The following is a 19,821-nucleotide window of genomic DNA, read 5'->3' as shown; positions in this document are numbered from 1 at the left end:
CGCAGATGACTTCGGTGGCCTCTGACTTGTACGGTGGTAGACGGACTCTCTGTGTTCTTCCGTCGAGGAAGGAGATGATCCATTCCAGTGCCCTCTCCTGGATTCCGACGTTGCTGAGGCGCTGCACTAGGGTGCGGTGGCAGACAGTGTTGAATGCCGCGGAGAGGTCTCATTGGGAAAGATTGGGATTGTAAGGGAGGAGCACGCAGTATATAGTTGAAGATACATGTGGGAAAAAAAGAAGTAGATAAAAAATACAGGGGGCTGTATTATACCTGAAGAGCGTGCTGTCAAAGGTCCAAGCTACGTGTGGGATCAATATGCAAGTAGTTAAACAATTAAAGCAGGAATGTATAACATACACGCAGTCTCAGCTCAATGAGGGAATGATTGAAAGGTGTTCATTAGATGAGGTATTTTCCCATTAAGAACGTTTTGGTCTCCTTTTTAAAGTGTACCAAGGACGGAAGTCTTCAAATGGAGGGAGGGAGAGAGTTCCAGATTCTTGGTGCTGCCCCAGAGAAGGCCCGATTGTAGGTTTTCTTCTTCCGAAAGTGTGCTGGCTGCAGCAGCAGGTCATTGGCAGATCGGGAGTTTCTGGTTCCTCTGGATATCATGAGTTTGTGTGCGAGAAATGATGGGGAAATGGAGTACAGAGCTTTGTGAGTAATGCAGGCCAGTTTAAATTGTATTCTGGCCTCAAGGGGAAGCCAGTTCAGTGCTTTGAGGTGGGGAGAGATGTGGTCAAATTTCTTTGAGCCTGTTAGAAGTCTGACGGCAGTGTTGAGGCAGGCTTTCAATGGGGTCAGAGAGTTCTTGGGTAGCCCTTCAAGAGTAGAGCATCCATATTCAAGTCTGGACATTACTAGGGCCTGCGTTGCTGTTTTAAGGTCGGATGCATCGAGGAAGGGTTTTAGGTTTCTTAGGTAGCTCAGGTGGAATCTAGCCATTTTGGCCATAGAGTTTATATGGCCTTTCATATTCAAGCTGCTGTCAAGGGTTATTCCAAGGAATTTTGCCAAGTCAACAATGGTAGGAGGGCAGCTTAGTGCTGTGATGGTCTTCATCCATTCCTGGATGTCTGGATTGGGTTTGGGTGGTGAGATCAGAAGAAATTCTGTTTTATTTGCGTTGAGTTTCAGCTGGTTGGCAGTGAGCCAATGGACTGTCAGCTTCAAGGCCTTGTTAAGGGAGAGAATGTCCTCAGGGGAAGAGATTTGTATGTAGACCTGTGTATCTTCGGCGTACATAAGGTAGGAGATGTCGGTGACACGAAGCACCTCCGAGAGTGGTTCAAGGTAAAGGTTAAAGAGGGTGGGCGAGGGGTTTGATCCTTGTGGGACTCCAACAGAAACCGGCGAGGGGGCGGATAGATCACCATTGATGAGGAGTCTCTGTGAGTGGTTTTGGAGGAAGGATCTAAACCATTCAAGGACAGTGCCATCAAATCCCATCCTGAGTTTGAGGCATTCTAGGAGAATTTCGAGGTTCACCGTATCAAAGGAGGAGGAAAGGTCTAGAAGGGTTAGGAGACAGGTTTTGCCTAGGTCTAGGGCTTGAAGGGCGTCATCCACAATGTGGAGGAGGGTGGTTTCCGTGCTGTGCCGAGGTCTGAAACCTGATTGGAAGTCATCTAGCAGGTGAGAGTTGTTGATATGTAGACTTAGTTGTGGTTGCACACATTTTTCCTAAACTTTGGCAAGGAGTTAGATATGGGTCTATAGTTCTCAGCGGCGGCAGGGTCCAGCGTGGGCTTTTTTAGGATGATAACAACTTGGCCAGTCTTGAGCAAACCAGGGATTGAGCCCTGTAGGAGGGAGTCATTGATTATTGTGGTCCAGGAAGGGATGGTAGACTGAGAGGCGGCATTTAGAGGGGAGAGGATAATTAAAGTGATTGTTCGGTTTTAAGGGGGCAAGAATTTGCGAGATAGAGTGATTGTCATAGAATTTAAAGTTGGACCAGTTCGCTCGTTTTTTTGGTGAGGTTTGGGAGGACAATGCAGAGAGAGGAGGTGGAGGTGGCTGATTTTGATTTTGGTGGTGGGATGCGGATTTAAGTTCATTTCCTAGAACATAGATTTTTCACAGAAGAAAGTGGAGAATTCCTCGCTTGATATTAGGGGTTTAGGTGTTTCTTTGTTGGTTTTCGCTAGTTTGTTTGATTGTTGTTTGACCAGGTCGAACAGCTTGCAAGGCCGATTTTTGGAATTCTCCAGATCAGTTCTGAAAAATCATTTTTTAGTGTTGAGGATTTTCTTGTTGTAGGCATTTCTGGCCTGTCGAAGGAGTTTAAGATTGTTGGGCCTTGCCCTTTTTGGCAGGTTCACCCCGAGACTTTTTGCTTTTTCTTAGCCTGTTTCTGTGACCTGGTGATGGCGATTTTAGGCCTCTGCACACTTTTTCACTGTGGTACAGTGTAAAGAGCTTGAACTCTCTGTGTATGTGTGGTGAGTGACCTGCCCTCCCATAGGAATCAATGGGAAATATGTATGCCCATGGTAGTTCCTGATGTGTGGGGAGTGCAGGGTCGAGTTTGGTATGTGCAAACTCGTGAGATTGAATGCTGCGCAATGGTATATGCGGCATGCTTGTGTCTAGTGTCGAAGAGCCACTTCTAGAAGTTGGCATATTTGGGTAATTTGTGTCTGGCGTGTGATTGGCTGAGGCTGGTTGGTGAGCCTGGCTCCAAGAGTCTGGGAGGGTCCGCCACGGTGGTGAATGGAGTGTTTAGCATGCTGATGTGAGGGGTGGAGTGAGCCTGGGCCTGCTTGTAGATTGACCGTCTGGTTTGAGGGTCCTGAATGAGGCTGGGTTTTCCCCCCACAATGCTGGCTCCACCCCCTGGGGTGCGTCTGATGTCCCTAGCCTGTGAAAGGAATTCCCTATAACCAGTTCTAGCTGGTTCTCACACTGCCTGCACCCTGCTAGACAAAGGGTTTTATAGTATAAAAAGGGGCTGTGTCCCCTTCCAAAATGTTCTTGTTTCTGACTTGAATCCTGCCAGGGCCGTGCTGCGGCTTGGGCTCAGGGGAAGGCTTGCCTCCCTGAGCCCTGCCCAGCCCCAGGATGCCTGGAGGATTTCTGGGGGACCCCTCTGCCTTGCCTAGGGGGACTTTGTTTTGCCCTGGATACCTGATGGACTGCTGCAGGTCAAGAGGGACTTTGTTGCTGGACTTTTTGTGCCTTTAGCGCTGGGAGCGATTTACTTTCACTGTTAAGCGCTGGGAGGGCATTATTCCTGCTCTAAGCGCCTGGGAGCACTTTATGGGTACTTCTGGACCTTGGTTGGTCCTATGGCGCTTGGGAGCGCATCGTTGGTGACCCGATCGAGTGCCCACCTCGATTTATTATTTTAAAGAAGCCGGTGCCCACCCGGCATTTGCCTCCAAATCGCCATAGGAACACCACCCGAGCTGCGGCCGAAGAACCGAAGGCGCCGCGCTCTCATTGGCGGGCCTGGGAGTCTCGCCCTGTGAGGCCACGAGGTGATTTGGCCGCTGTTGGGGGCTGGTCCTGGAGAGCCACGCTCTGATTGGTGGGCCCCGGGAAGAAATTGCCGCGTCACGAGGGGCTCGTTTGGAGAGCCGTGCTCCGATTGGCCCAGATCTGCCCTTCCGGTCTCCCGTGTGCAGAGGGAGACCGGAGATACTGCCGGCCCGGGCCCTGCGGCGGGAGGAGGAGAAGCAGAAGTATGGGCTGTTGCGGGGCTCCCGTGTGCTGAGGGAGCCCCGAGTGAGGAAGAGTCGTGGCTGCCCGGAAGAGCCCCGCTGCCCGGAGCCTCGAGGGCTCGACATGAAGCTACGGTCCCGAGATGTGGGACCGGGTGAACGGCAAAGCGGGCGCTTTGTGAAGGCGGGGCTCCCATGAGGAGGGAGAGCCCCGCCACGCCGCCGCCGAGGAGAGAGCCGCAGACCGCCAGAGAGCCGGTGAGTGTGTGCGGAAGGAGGGGTGGGCTTCGGGCACATTACTGGTGCCCGCCCCCCCTCTAGTGGTGCCGAGTCCTTGCGGGGGGTGCTGAGAGGCCCCCGCAAGGCCCCATTTGTTGTTTGAGCCATGAGAGGCTCCCAAGAAGGCATAGTTGTTCCTGAGAGCCCCGAGAGGCTCCCTGCCCGCAAAGTGTTGTTGAGCCTTGAGAAGGCTCCGGGGGCCATTTTTTGTTAGAGGGGGCGTCGGGGCACATTGCCGGTGCCCGCCCCCTCTTGCCTATGAGATGTTTGTAGGGAGCCCACGAAGGCTCAGGGGGCACAGTATTTCAAGCCCAGAGAGGTTCCTGAGTGCCACATTGGATTAGGAGCCCAGAGAGGCTTGTGGCCGCATTTCTTTGCTTGGTGCCCAGAGGGGCTCAGGGCCGACCAATTGTTCAGAGCCTGTGTGGCTCCCACGTGGCCCCATCATTATTGATTCACAGCTGCCCAGCAATTAGTGGGCAGCTGCCACGTTTAGGCCCCTGACATTGGGACACAGGGCGTCCTAGCCCTAGAAAGGCCAGTTGGCCTAGGGACTGCCACAGGTAGTGGCTAATGTGAGTTTTGCGCAATGTGATGTGGTGCTAGGAAATGTAATGCATTTAATATAATTATGCACCTTGATCTTACACCTCTGAATGTTTTTGGGCATCATGTGTTTTTGCGCTATTGAGTTATGTTCTGGCACCTCTGAATGTTTTTATGCATCATGTGTCCTCCTGGATTTTACACCTCTGAATGTGTTGGTTTATGCATCATGTGTTTTTCCTTCCCTGCACCTCTGAATGTGTTTTTGATGCATCATGTGCCTTGTTATTACACCGCTGAATGTATGTTTTATGCATCATGTGTTATCCTTCCCGACACCTCTGAATGTTGTGATGCATCATGTGTAATGTGTTCTTGATTATACCCCTAATTGTATTGTGATACTTAGGTGGTTGTTCTTTCTAGTACAGGTGGTCCTAGTGAGGTCCTGGTTCCCTGCGTGACATTCTCCTAAGGTGTTTAGGTTTGCGTAGGTGGTACTTAGCTGTTACCAGTAGTTACTGGTTGTGATTTATATTTGCTAATTTGTGCTACAGTGATTTTATATCCTATATTCTATTTTCTACTAAGTGCTGATTCTGACAGGTGCCCACGTGGCCCTCTCCTGTGTAAATAATCCCTTGTGAATATTGCCCGTGCCAGTTGGAACAATGTACATGTGTCATTCTATCTGATGTGTTTTGACAATACAGAAGTTATTTTTATATAACCTTGTGTGGAGTTCCTTTTGTGGTGTGCCTAGGATGTTGTTGCTGTTGTCTGCTGGCGCAAATGCTTTACACATTGCCTCCGGTATAAGCCTGTCTGCTCGTGCCAAGCTACCAAGGGGGTGAGCTTGGGTTATCTTGACGTGTGACTTCCTTGCCCTGACTAGAACGGTGGTTTTTGCCTAGCTTTGGCGTCAGCCTTAGCCAACCAGAAATAGCCCGTTCTAACAAAGATGTGCTGCAGATGGGTGTTGTTTCCAGATTTGTTCCATCTGTCAAAGGGATCTCCTCTCATTGTTAAGGGATCCGTTGAACCAGGGATTTTGGTCCTTGATCTGGGTTCTTTTTCATTTTAGAGGTGCCAGGTCATCTAGAATGTCGGTTATGGTGGAGGAATATTGGTCCGCTAGGTTGGAGACCGATGTGCACTGTGCGGGGGGGGGTCAGACACACAACACACTGCCAGTTTCTCATGGTCGAGGTTCTTGGTGTCCCTAACCCATCGTTTGGGAATCACAGGTTGAGGTGTCCATGATTTATGCGTGCTGGGCAGGAGGAAGGTGATGGCTTGGTGATCAGACCAATCACAATGATCAATTGAGATAAGTTTGACCGCTGATACCTTAGCAATGATCCAGTCTAGGGTGGCACCTTTCGAATGAGTGGGGAGGGAGCAGGACATGGTAAGGGTTTGATCGGCCAAGAAGTCTCTGATGGCGTTGACCTGAGGGTCCTTAGGATTGTTCCAATGCAAGTTAAAGCCGGCAAGGAAAATGTCGTTAGAGTTTGGGGACACCTTGGTTGTGATGATTTCCATGAGAAGATCTGTAAAGGTGTTGTTCTTGGCAGGGGGTGGTAAAAGGTGCAAAGTTTGCACAGCTGTGAGGTGTTATTGGAAATGGCGAGTGCGAGGTATTCACAGGAGTCCGAGGGGACCACCAGCAGTTCTGTAACAAGGAGGTTAGAGCGGTATATACAGGCAATGCCACCCCCTTTTTTCTTTGAGGGCCAGTCCATCCTTACGATGTTATAGTAGGGCGGGACTAAGAGGTTGAGGTAGGGCGATGAGGAGTCCTTGAGCCAAGATTCAGTTAAGACCGCTAGGTCGGATGTATGACTCAGGGTGAGGTCGGCAATATCAGATGCATGCTTCATAGCTGACCGGCAGTTAATTAGGAGGCCGGCTAGGGAGGGGAAGGAGTGGGTGTTGAATGTAGAAGTGGAGGTAGGAACTTTAGCTACTTTGCTATTGACCACCCCTCTGATGCGGAGGGTAGCAGATATGTTAAGGGTTGGTTGCATCCGTGCAGATAGGGTGTTCTCCCCTCAGGTTTAAGGGGCATGGGGTTGTCAGGGCCGAGTCATAGCTACTGAGGAGGTCAGCCACTTCTTCCTCCGTGAGTTCTGAGGGATTGGCGTGCCATAGGAGGAATTTCCTCCACAGAGAGGTGACAGGGCTGCTTACGAGGGCGCAAGTGTCTCAGGGATAGTGGTAGAGGGTGGAGGCGGGGCATGGTGAGTGGGATGTGGGTCGCATTTTGTGAGAGCCATAGATTAGAGAAGGAGAGTTGAGGGATGTGAATTAGGTGCTTAAGGTACAGAATCGATTTGTGGATGCTCAGTGTTAACTCAATATCACTAAGAGAAGTATGTGCTGGTAGGCCGGGGTCCCGTTGCCAGGGAGCGGTTCTGACAGTGTATGCAGGTGGCTTAGAGGTGGTTTCCGGTGGGCTGAGGGCTGGTTGGAGGCAAGCTATTGGGAAGGTGTGAGGGGGGCTAGGTCGAATTGCATCTCTATGGGTGAGGCCAGCTCGGCCAGAGTTGTGGGCCAAATTAGGCATTTTCATACCAGAGTTATGACCCCTAGCAGGTGTTACGTAAGGCCAGTAGCAGGAGGTGACAGGTTTGGGAATGCTTCTGATGGCCTGTGCTGGAATCGTGATGGCAGGGCTGGTTGGACATATGGGACTGCTTTTAAAGCTAGCTTCAGCTCTTTCAAGGAGAGAGAGCAGTTGTGGTCAAACCACCTATGGGCCTTCTTTCCCTTTTTAATGTGTTTAGTCCTGAATAAAGTGTCAATATGCTGTCAATATGCTTAGTGACACCTTCAAAGGCTTTAACCAGTTCTGCCCCGTCCACCATTGGGTTTAGGCACTTCCACACATACTGGTGTTTGTCCGCTAATAGGGCTCCATAAAAGGCTTCACCATCCACCTGAGACCTTCTGAGCCTCCTCCCTTGATCAGTGGCTGTTATTACGCCACTATTCCCTTGTCGGGCAGAGTGCTTAGTTAAATTTGGGTCCCTGAGCGACATGACCAAAGGGTTATGGTCGCTAAAGATACTTAACTGTATCTCAAACTCTAAAATCCCGCCCAAACAAAATCAATAAAAGAGTCACAGCCTCTACCTTTAAAGGTTGGGGGGACCAGGCCATTCTCACCTACTTTTATCAGGTCCATGATATGTGTGTAAGGGCATACGTACCTAACACCTTATTTAACTCCTCTCCCACTCTTGTATGCTTTACATGCGGGCCCTCCTCCAGTGGGCAGCCAGACCAATCCCCCCTTCTGAGTTTCCCATTTGGGCACAGGTGACAGTTGAAGTCACTGAGTAACACCAACTGGCACGTCCGTTCCCCCTGGTCTTGTATCCCTGCTAACCTGCTCTTCAATTTGTTCAGTCTTATTGTAGGTTGACCCATTAAAACTGCATTATAAAAATTATTACAAATTTACTTATAACCCTTGATACACAAGCAAATCCCCTGCATAAAATCTGAGTCCCAGCCCAAATCATCCCACCTCCCCCGGAGCCTTCAATCCACGTATGTAATCAGGCCTCCCCTTGCTCTACCCATGACACCCTTGCGTGCCGGTACAAAAACATTTTTTAACCCTCAAGAGAGAACGTGCTACTGTCCATCTCCCATGTTTCCTGGAGGCAAATAACCTGGAATTTCTTTATAAAAGATATCCAATCGGTGTTAAATATTTTAGATGAGAGCCCAGCTATGTTCCATGAGATAATCTCAGTGATACCCTGACTAGAAATGTCTGGGCTATCTAATGTCGGCAACCGATGGGCCTGGGGGGAGCAATAGTTACTAGGCTATTCCCTTCAATGGTGGGCCAGCTAGAGTCTCCCGGGTAAGAAGGGGAAATAGGCTCTTTGGCCTGTAACAGTGTTATCCCTCCCTTGCCTGCAATAGGGGAAACGCCCTCCCGTCTGTGGCCATCCCCGATTGGAAAGCTCTTGTCACGTCAATCAATATCATCTAAGGCCGAGACGTTTACAAGAGGGGCATACCGATTCAATAGCTGAACCGAGGACTCCTTCGGACACGTCCTACTTGAGCTCTCCTCTGGCCGTCCTGAATATTTACTCCCCTCGTGTCCCTATAAAAGAACCCCAGTGGAACATATTAATAGTCTATCTGCCCTCTTCCTGGAAAGACCCCTTACGCTGGGTGAGGAGATCATGTACCAGCCCTGAAAACCTGGAATTTAAAATCACAGTGTCTCCTGGGAAGCACTTCCTGCTACAACCAATCCAGGACACCCTTCTCGCCATTAGTTTTGCCTGTGGTTTGCGATGTTAAAATCTACGCTTCTATTCAACCAGTGGGCTGCCTTATTAATCTACATTTGCGGGGATTCTTATCTGTTTCCACTGAGGCCGGGACCCCTGTCAGAACTATTATGTATGGGCTGGCTTCCGGCTATAGATCTAAAACCGGCAAACCAGCTTATGGGATCATCTTGGGCGGGCACCATATCCTTTGGTGCAAGTACTCTACCTGCTGTGCCCAAAGTGTTTTCCAAACCTGCATTTAGACTCAAATTCTGGACTGTGGGTCCGGCCCTCATGTGCCAAAGTTCGGAGTCATTTCGCTTCAGAGTAATCAGCTCCGAGGATGGTCATGAAAGTGAGCTGCACTGTCCATGCCTTACCATGACAAAATGGTATGTCCCCTTTCACATGCCTGGCCTACTTGCAAATTCACACTTAATTGTGATGTATGACACCTTCTATTCTGGTTCAGGTGGCAACTCTCTTTCTGAAAATACAAATCTGATTTGCTGCAGAAAGTCCATTCTTCTCCAGTTTAAGATCTCCAAATTATTGGAGCGAGGTTCCAGACAGACAAAAGTGTAATATATCGACCTGAAATAGGATAAGTACTGTGATGCTGTAAGCCTGGCTACAAGTTCAGGGGAATGGCAGCAGAAGAAACGATTTTTCCAAGGGCAAAATTTCATCTGAGAATGTAAGTACCCCTCCTGTTAAGGATTGGCAACTGACATCTATGGATCTGCAGTCATGATTTTTCACAAGCCAGGAGATTGGGGTTAATTAAAGATGGCGGCTAGATCGGAGACATCTGGAGGCAGGAATATCTCGCCTTCCGTCTGCAGGGGGAGTATTCAAATCAAATCTCAATCTCGAGTTTTGAAAGGCAAGATGCCTTTTCACTTTGCACTGGGATGCGGCCCTGGTGGTTGCCAGTGACCGAGACTGGTCCGTTCATTTCATCACTTTTTGAATGTATTTTTCACTTTTTTCGCTGGTTACTGAACCCACTGCGAAGGCACAAGGTACAGAGATTTTGGAACAAAGGTGTTCTCGACCACAAAGAAGGTTTAATTGTTGCTATTTGTGATTGACTAAGTAACGCACCCGAAAGCTTTGGTATCTCTTCCAAGAATAACTGGAGTGAGGAAGAGGACGACGAATGTATGTTATAATTCCTAACTTACTGGTAATTTATTACTTTGAGTCCCTCATCTTCGCTCCAGTAATTAGGTTGGATAGGGCATTTCGGTTCATAAATGTCAGCTTTTGTAACACAGGATTCCCGGAAGGGAGGAGGCGCCCTTTATTCGAGGGGTGTTTTTTTTTTTAAACAAAACTAGAAGTAGAGACAGGGCAGGATTAAGTATGTCTAGTGAACCGTGCTCTCCTTGTAGATAAATATCTGGAGCGAGGAAGAAGAACTCCTAGTAATACATTGCTGGTAAGAGCTCGCTGCACTAGCTTATGCACGTCTTTCCAGATGTAGGGTTTGCGACACTTTTGAGGCATCTCGCAAAATGCGGTGACTTTGGCAGTTCGAGATAGGCCTAGGATTGTTATAGAAACAGATGAGAGGTTTCTCTGTACATACACTCATTCAAGAAGGAAGCACCCTGAGACGAGTCTAAAGACATGCCCAACATTGGTTTGACTCACAGAAAACACACTCTTGATTGCTAAGCCTGACTATAAATGCTGACTTATTTTTCCATTTAAATAACCCTCTTTATATCTCAGCTACAAACATTGAAAACGCTGCTTGATGACAAGGAGACCAATGACAGTGCTGCTATTAATTGCATGGGAAGGATGAAATAACTGGGGCATCCACATTTTAAGAAATGAGTGCCTCTATTACTTCTTTGGCATCTCTGTGCGTTAATCTGCTATAAAAAAACAATTCCAAGATTTTTTCAAACAAATATGGCAACACAGACAATGTCTAATTGAACTGCTTGAATTGACCGTCTAACTTTCTGGTATGACGAAGTTGTTCCTAATATGAATCATTACAACCTTTAGCCCATATCTGGTACATCTCAATATAGTGAAGGAGCATGCTTGTCATGTCATGTACATGGGTCATGAATGATGTATGGCGCTTATCTTGTAATGGGGTTTCTTTTAACAGGAAACTCCTTCCTAAATAGCCAGATAAGTACCCACATGTTTTTGACGCATACATTTGCATGCCGATGTCAACATGGATTAGCAAAGTCAATATATCCACCATTTAATCTCTGTGTTCTTCCCCTAATTTAGTCCTTCAACTTCAGCTGGAAAACAACCTTTACAACGCAGTCATTACATCGCACTACATTTACAAGGTAGTCATTACATCGCAACATCCTTTACAACGTGTGTCACTGCAACGCAGCCATTACATTACATGTCACTACAACGCATGTCATTACAACGCATACCATTACAACGCATAGTACCCCTACACTATCCAACACTTACCTTACTGTTGCACCTACTGGAGTTAGAATAGTAATTTTTACCCCTACACTATCCAACACTTACCCTACTGTTGTACCCACTGAAGTTAGAATGGTAATTTTTACCCCTGAACTATCCAACACTTACCCTACTGTTGTACCCACTGTAGTTGGAATAGTAATTTTCACCCCTACACTATCTAACACTTACCTTATATCCAATTTAATGGTATGCATTGTAATGGTATTCGTTGTAATGGTATGATCAATGTAATGGAATGCCTTTATGTGTAGTTTTGAAAAATGCGTTGTAATGGCATACAATGTAAAATGATGCGTTGTAAAGGATGTTGCGATGTAAAAACTGAGTTGTAAAGGCATGCGTTGTAAATGTATACGTTGTAACGTCATACATTCGCTTCAGCCTTATTTGCTACACAGGCGACACTGAAATACTGATCACGCTCCGTGACCAATCTCCTGCAGCCATGGGAAAACTTCAAACGTGGATTCTCAGTGTTGTCTCCCAAATTGGTTACAGCTCCCTCAAACCTAACAGAGACAAACCGAGATCCTTCTGGTCAATAGTCTAAATAAACTTCAGTCCGGGCTTCTCGATGTCTTGCCCACTCAGCTATGCCTTTCCTTTCATACCTGTCTACAAACTTGGGTTGCATTTTGATCAGAAACTCTCTCTTACCACTCAGGTTAGCCAGAGTTTTCCCACTTGTTAGTTCCAAATGATGCTTCTCAGAAAGATTCTACCATTTCTTCCTATCAGCTTATATGGGCTTGTAGCAAAAGTGGTCAATCTATGTTAGATCAACTACAATTCTCTCTTAGGGCCTGATTTGGCTCTCAATGGATGGGCTACTCCATCACAATGGAGATGGATATCCCGTCCGCTGAAACATAAATCCTATGGGATTTATAATTTGACGAACAAGATATCAGTCACCATTGCGACGGAGTAGCCCTTCTTCCAATATTTAAATTAAGCCCTTAGTTTGTTGTCTTTCCTTTTGCAGTGTCTTTAATGCATCCATAATGCAGCAGTGTTTAATCTTTAATCTCCCACCACGCTGTCATGCCACCCTTACCTCAATTCTCTGCACAGGTGTTCTGTAACTAAAAGAAATGTCTTCAATTCCTTGTGCACAGTCCACGGGCTTTTCACTGCAGCTGAACTTTCTATCTTCAACACAAGTTAAAAAAATAACAATCTCACTTGCTTTCTCAGATCGTCTAATATACTTGTTGTCCCATGGCATTCCCGCTCCTGTGCCAGTTGTCGAACATTCTGTATTCTTCTAGTAAAACATTGGAACACAAGGACTTAAAAACCTGATCGTTCTCTCCCTAAACTATTGTATTTGTAACCTAGTCACTGCTCTCATCTGGTATGGTCACCGTGGATTTTCCTCAGTACTAGGACACCTTTACAGGTAAATAGGGCTCAACAAATCTCACAATACATAAAATAGATTTAAAGCTGACAGCTATTGGCTTTGTCAGTGCTTATTTTCCCTTACAGTCAGTAGCTCACTTAGATGGCGACCTGTACCACGAAGGATGACCATAACAATCAAGCTGGGTGAGAGATTTAGGGCCAGATGACTCAAGCCTTTTACCGGTCGCAAATGGGCCGATTTGCAGAATCAGCCCGTTTGCGAACAGAAAAGAGCCTTTTGGGATGTATCATCCCAAAAGTCATTCTCAAAATAGGGAATTGTAATTTTTGCAATTACCTATTTTGCGAATGCATTTAGGGAATCGCAGTTTGCAATTTCCTAAATGCAATGCAGGAAGCATTCAAAAATTGCTAACTTGCTTTAACCGCTTTGCCGCGGCACAAATTCCACCGCTGTGCAGCAGAATTTGATGCGTGCGCAGATCAGATGGCCCCCGGCTGTCAGACACCCATGCTCACTGTGACGTCGGACGGCCATGGGCCATCCGACACATGGAAGAGGTTAAGGAGTCACAAATTACCACCAACTTCAAGTTGGTGTTAATTTGCAAATCCTTTGAAAAATGGACCCATTTTCCTTTTTCCAAGTGCCATGTGGCGCAAGGGCATGTGTGTGTGCCACATGTGCACACATAACATTTTTACAGTGCATCAGGGTCACCTTTTGGCCTCCTTGCACCCTTGAATTGCATTTGCAATTTGAAAAATTTCGAATGCCTTCCCATTTTTCCCATTAGGCCTATAGGAATGAATGGGCAGGCATTCCTTAATAGCCAATCTCAATTTGCGATTTGCTATTAAGGACTATGTAGCAACGGTACTTATTTTTTTAAACCTACATCCATTGCATTCTGCGATTCTATAATAGCGAATTGATAAAATTTGCTATTATAGATTCGCAAAATGCAATGTTGATACATCTGGCCCTTAGAGCTTTTCAACTTCTTCCAAATTAAAGAACTAAGGGTCATATGTTTCAAGCCAAATTACATTCTCAAACGTCGAAATTCGCTGAATTTCAGGGTTTGCGAATGCAATTTGGCCAAATGGTATGTATTAAGCAAATCTGCATGCAAAATAAGGAATCCAAAAAAATGCGATTTTTAACATACATATTAATTTGCAAATCTCAAATAGCGATTTCTAAAAAATCGCTATTTGAGATTCGCAAATGGGTACCTTCATACATATGGCCCTAAAGTGTTAGTAGCCCCAAACCTGAGTTAATTTATGTTCAAAATTAAAACAACAACCACAGTTTAGAAATCCTAGTTGGAGTCGAAAAGGCATTGCAGGATGAAGTGATATATGCATGATAACATACATAATCGTTTGCGTTTCAATGCACCCAGGTGTTTAGCAGAGCAAAGACAAAATAGCAATATAATAATGTTGTTATAAGCTTTGCTTAAGACTTTCAAAAGTGATGCAAGAGCTGTGTCTCAAATTTCAAGCAGCACCTCGATTACTTGGATCAGAAAGTAAGGTCTCCGGTATAGTAGGCAATCTAATAGGATGCCCAAGTTTTTCGACTTGGAGCCACCTTCTAGCTTAACGTAGTTCAAATAGGTTTATTTTGGGGTATTATTCTGTAAAACACACAATAACAAATATTGTATATAGCATTATACAAATCATATCCGAATGAAAATAAATGAAGAGTGTAATAGACAATTACAAAATTAAAACAAAATACTTTATAGATACCAGCTTTTGAAAATCGATCTCTATTCGTATGATCTGTTTCGACAAAATTCTATACAAGTAGATGCGTCGGATTTCAAATCTGTCAACGTTGGAAAATAATACCTAAAACAGAGATTTAAGGCATACATGACACATCCATTCGCTGCTGGGCAAACTAATAAAACATTTTCACTATTTTCAATGGCATCATTCTTACACATATTGCACACATTATTATCAGTGGCACAAGACTTCCACTTAGACATGAAATTCGCAAAATACCAAAAAAAATTCATAAAAAGTGTGTCGGCCTGAAGCGGCAGTATTTCATCCATATGCATTTCAAAAGAAGATGATCGTTTGAGTTCCAAAAATGTATTGTCCAAGCTCCATTTGTGAGTGTTCTGATTTCATGAAACCAGTACATGGTTCCAATATACATTTTTTAGAAGAGTCTTGGAGGCCGGAGTTATAGGACGCGGACTAAGGGCATCTAACCAGGACCTTACGTGATGGCCATGGCAAATCAATAGCGAGCTCAATTTTTGGTCCAGGCGTTGGAATATTTACCCTTATGATAGACCACCGCATCTGTTTTTGCGCTAGTCAGAGTGCATTGATTGTCTAGATTAAGCTGAAATAAATTGTATAACAATCCTAAACCGGTATTATACTTAGAGCGCACTGTATGTGTGCACTGTTGCACACTTTTACTGAGGTACAGTGCGGCCTAATACATAATATGTACGGCAGTTAGGGCAGCTATAACCCTACACATGCATAACAGGTGAAGTGCCTCTTTGAAGCAGCCACTCCACCTTCCACAGTACAGGCGGCACATGACCTGCATGTGAAAGGGGGGCGGAAACCACATACAAGCAGGTGAGGTGAGTATTAGCCACCGGCCTACAGAGGGATGTCTGCGTTGCTCAGAGGGCAACCTCAGCGGCAAGGAGGTGACATTTTTCACTCATTAGGATGGGGCCATGCCCCCATGCTAATGAGGAAATTCCACGTTTAGATAGTGCAGCGCTATATGTACACTGATGCTATCTGCATTACAGAAGAGGCAGTACAACATCTGCTGACCCTTATGTATTACTCAACAGCCCTAGGGCGCAGAAAATGGCCACAAATGCTTGTTGCACCTCTGAGGCACTGTATGTAATATGGCTCCCTGGGCTGGCTCTAGGGTGGTGTGACTGGTGCCCCAGCACAAGGTACTGACTTCAGAGGACCATGTGTTTGCCACTTAATTTTGGTTTCAAAAAGCACCTTCTCCCATGTTCCTTGCCCAGCCGCGGCCCGTAGAGGGAGTTACGGTGAGGCAGGAAAGCGTGGCGGGGCAGGGTGGCGGGTGCTAAAAACCGGAATATGGATAATTGGAGGTAAGTAAACAATTTAATAAATAAAACGAACTCCGTAGCGTGCCCTGCATCGCAAAATGTGATGCAGTGCGCACTACGAAATTCGTTTTATTAATTAAATTGTTTACTTACCTCCAATTATCTATATTCAGGTTTTTAGCACCCCCCACCCTGCCCCTCCCCTGCCCCACCGTAACTCCCTCCACGGGCCGTGGCTGTCCTTGACTCCAGCAATTTCTAAGTAATAAAAAAATGGAAAGATAACTGCAGTGATTAATGTTCTTCCTGGAAAGAAATCAGTTTTTTGTCCAGTTGAGGGTTTGACTGATCATAAAATAGCACAGAGGATTATTGTTCCTGCTGCAGAGAATGTGTGCCTTTAAGACTAATGGGGTAACCAAGTATTCGGCAGAACCTGGGAAATCTAGTAGTATAGAGCAACAGTTGGTTCTTTAGGGGAGTACAATATCACATTTATAAACCTTTTTGCTTACTGTTTAACTAATAGCCACATGAGTGGCATAACACATTGATAGGTGCCAATGAGTTATTAACCTTATCTGTTATGCCACTCATGTGGTCATTCCTGGTTAAACAGGAAACAAAAAGACCGTGTACCAGGCAGACCACAACGTGCATATAACGTAAATAAGTCGGTGGGTTACTGCTTTTCTAAGAGATATCCTTTAGCTACTTGCAATTTATAATTTAACATCCTAATATAGAACAGTGAATTATTAACTGTCATCAAAGAACTGCATGCACAGTGCAGAGTGTAGATTAGAGCATAGATTAATGTTACAAAAAGGGTTAATTTGTTTAGGAATCGATTCTACTGTGGTGTTGCATTTTCAATTCTGAGTTGAAGCTTATCCCGACCAAGCACTCTCAAACTATACTTCCTACCAGGATGGATGACCTTTGTAGTCCTCTGGCTTATGTAAAATTTCCAATACGTTTATTTTCACACATATGATTGATTATCTCTATGTAACGTGTGTGTGATGCAAAGTGCTCTGACACCCTGAACTAGTATGAGTGGCGCTATATATTGAATTAAATACATCTGAAAGAGAGTGATTATAGAGACTTGAGGGGCACAATTAAAAGTGGTATTGAGGGAATCCGTGCTAGATGTGATCACCACCTCCACCATGGATGGGAGGGCGCCAACAAACATTATCGCACTGGGCACTACCAGTGCTAAAGCATGCCCTACAGCCTCTAGAATCCTATGAGTGTCTGATCTAATACAATGAAATCATCTATATAGGTACATGTGTGCTATCCCTAACTGTTGAAATGCACTTCTAAATCAGTTATGTAGAGATAAAATAAACACAGAGAAAGGATAAAGTCCATGACCTCAACAAGTTCAAATGTCTTTTTTATTAGCATAGTAGGAAGTACAACTCATACTATGCTTTAGTGTATACGTTCTTTTGCTATAAGGCTATTATAGGTATATACAATAATTCATTTTACTGTAAAGCAACCCACTTTAAACACATTCACATAACTGAAATTAAACAAAAATATAAAATGATTCACACATTGGTAACATATTTAATTTTGGGTCAGATGCACAACGGTTTCAAATTCTCCTATTTGGCATTTGCAACATTTAAAATGCTTTTTGTTAAGTACTAAATACATTTTAGAAGTTGAAAACATATCTTAAAATGGGGTTTTGGATGCATACCAATTCAGTATCGAGTATTGCCGTGTTGTACTTGTCCCTTCCAAATACTGAATCAGTATCGAGTAGATCAGTGTTAGGCAACCGAAGTCCAGTCACAAAACTATGAAAATGTAGACACCTCATAGGAGGTGGTTACCCATTTGCAAAAGAACCCCTTTTAGGAATCATTAAACTTTGAAGGCAGTGGGCCAATGAACCATTGCCAACTATCAAACATGCGGGGAAACATTTTTTAAACTTTTCTTTTTAAGCACAGCCCTATTTTCCTTTAAGAAAAACAGGGTGAACTTAATAAAAAAGTGTACTTTATTGAAAAGCAGTCACGCACATGGTGGTCTTCTAATCCCAGCAGGCCACCATCCATGTGATTTGCAATTTGTGATCTCCTGCATGAAAACTAATGCAGAAGATCGGTTTGCCACGCTCTCAAATTCTGCATTTTCCAAACTTACCTATTTGCATACGATGGCAAAAGTACAGGTCACAAATTGTGATCAGTATTTTGAAAGCAGTAAATGGAAAATCTGACCCATAGTTATCAATACCACGGTGCACTGGCAATTCTTGATACCATCACCCCTACCTAAATACAGCTTGCTACCTGCCCCACATACTTTCTGGCTCTTTTCCAAATCCACGTGCTGGAAACGCTTCCCCTCTTGATCCCTTCAGTACCTGTTCACTGTCCCTTCCCTTCAACCGTCAGAAACCACTAGCTTACTTAGTTCCATGACAAATCCCATTGCTGCACTCTTTCCCATGCCCCGCCCCAAGACCTAGCTTAGCTTCTGCCAAAACACATGCATAAGGAAGGTAGAAAAGGGAAATCCCACCTTGCTCACCAATCCCAACATTCCCCAAATGGAAGCCCCTCCCATTCTGTTGAAGAGTCTCCTTTGAATAACACTGTTTGCACCAAAAGGCAGAGGAAGATCAGGGCGGCATCTATTCCCCCAATTTCCTTGTAGTACCAAGCCTCAGCCAGGCCTACTAGTGCAAGGGATTCACCCTTCTCTACACAGAGTCCTTAGACCAGTAGCAAGAGGTTGGCAGAAAAACTGGAATAGAAAAGACAGAGTATATTAAACCTCATGAGGTGGAACTACATTCACACAACACCCATCGGTATAGTATGAGGTAGCACACTGACTAGAAGAAGCGTTGTCCTTTTATACCCACACAGGGGCTGAAATGAAGGCGGTACAAGGTACAGAGTACTCGTTTCAGACACATATAAGGTATTACAGAGAGTGTGCTAGTAACAAGTGGGACGGGCTAACAGTTAGCTAATTTTGGTGGGCACATCTTGACAGTTAAAAGTTGGAGACAGCTGTATGCTCTTCTGAGCATGTGCAAAGTAAAGGAGACTAAACATATCTTGTCTCTAGGCAGATTTCAAGAGCAGTTGAAAGAAGGTAGGACAGAGCACATGGCATAGAAAATGGCCGACAGAAATACAAAATGGATTCTGTAAAACGGGCAAGATAGTCGCGAAATGCCGGTTGTCTTCTGCTAATGCTTAACCTAATCATTGCTAAACTACGACATCCTTTGCAGTCAGTGTGCTAAGTTGTGAATTTACTCCATTCTAAAGTATGTAACTATCTCTGCCAGAAGGCAGAGTTGGAAAGGAGCTAAATTCTTCTCCTCACCACATACGATAAATACATCATTGTTATACGTAACTTAAGCACTTTTTTGTACTGATGGGTAAAGTTTCTGCTATTAAGTGAAGGATTTTCATTTAGAAATTAATTAGTGATTCGATTTTATTTTTTCTTACCAGGCTTCTTGCAGCGTGATAATCCTGCAATTGTTACTGCTGCAAAAACCAGTCAAGCTATCCGTACTGTTCTAAATAATATACAAGACACTCTCCAGGGATTACGTGAAGGTGGAATAGTGGATCAACTTCTAGGAGCCAAACTAGATGAGGTAATTTCAAATATGTCTGTAGAGCATTCTGTTTCTGAACATATCTCTGTATTGTATAAAAAAGTATCTTCCGACATCAAAAGTCAACCACATTTAAAATAATATTCTATTTACTTTTACAGAACACAGGTAGCACCATTTAGGTGTTTCTACATTTCAAGGTACTCTTGCATGTTGGGGGTACCATCATAAACATTCCTTCACCAACCCATTTTCAAACTTTAAAGTTAGAGTTTGGGATTTGACATGTATTTTCAAAAGTATCTGAAGGTTGATTTTTTCACCTACAGTTTTATTTGCGCAATATATGTTTGAGGCTTGATGAAAAAATTACTGTTTATTAATGTGAATATTTCTACATTTTGTTGTGAAGTATAGAGCGGAGTTTCAATTGGTAATTCTGTCCAGCCAGGATGA

General features: G+C 44.8%; 1 protein-coding gene across 1 annotated transcript in view; it reads left to right on the top strand.

Moving 5' to 3' along the window:
* The window catches only part of LOC147733269 (sperm-specific sodium:proton exchanger-like), a 7,973,824-nt gene that overhangs the window by 6,569,485 nt on the left and 1,384,518 nt on the right, over positions 1-19,821 (top strand). The window contains exon 19 of the mRNA XM_086956195.1: positions 19,256-19,404. Coding sequence (XP_086812321.1) covers positions 19,256-19,404 — 149 coding nt within the window. The remainder of the gene's footprint in view (positions 1-19,255; positions 19,405-19,821) is intronic.

Source organism: Lissotriton vulgaris, chromosome 2_1, assembly GCF_964263255.1.
Source record: "Lissotriton vulgaris chromosome 2_1, aLisVul1.2, whole genome shotgun sequence".
Taxonomy (NCBI): Eukaryota; Metazoa; Chordata; class Amphibia; order Caudata; family Salamandridae; genus Lissotriton; species Lissotriton vulgaris.
The sequence above is the reverse complement of the archived record's forward strand: the minus strand, read 5'-3'. Positions and strand labels throughout refer to the sequence as shown.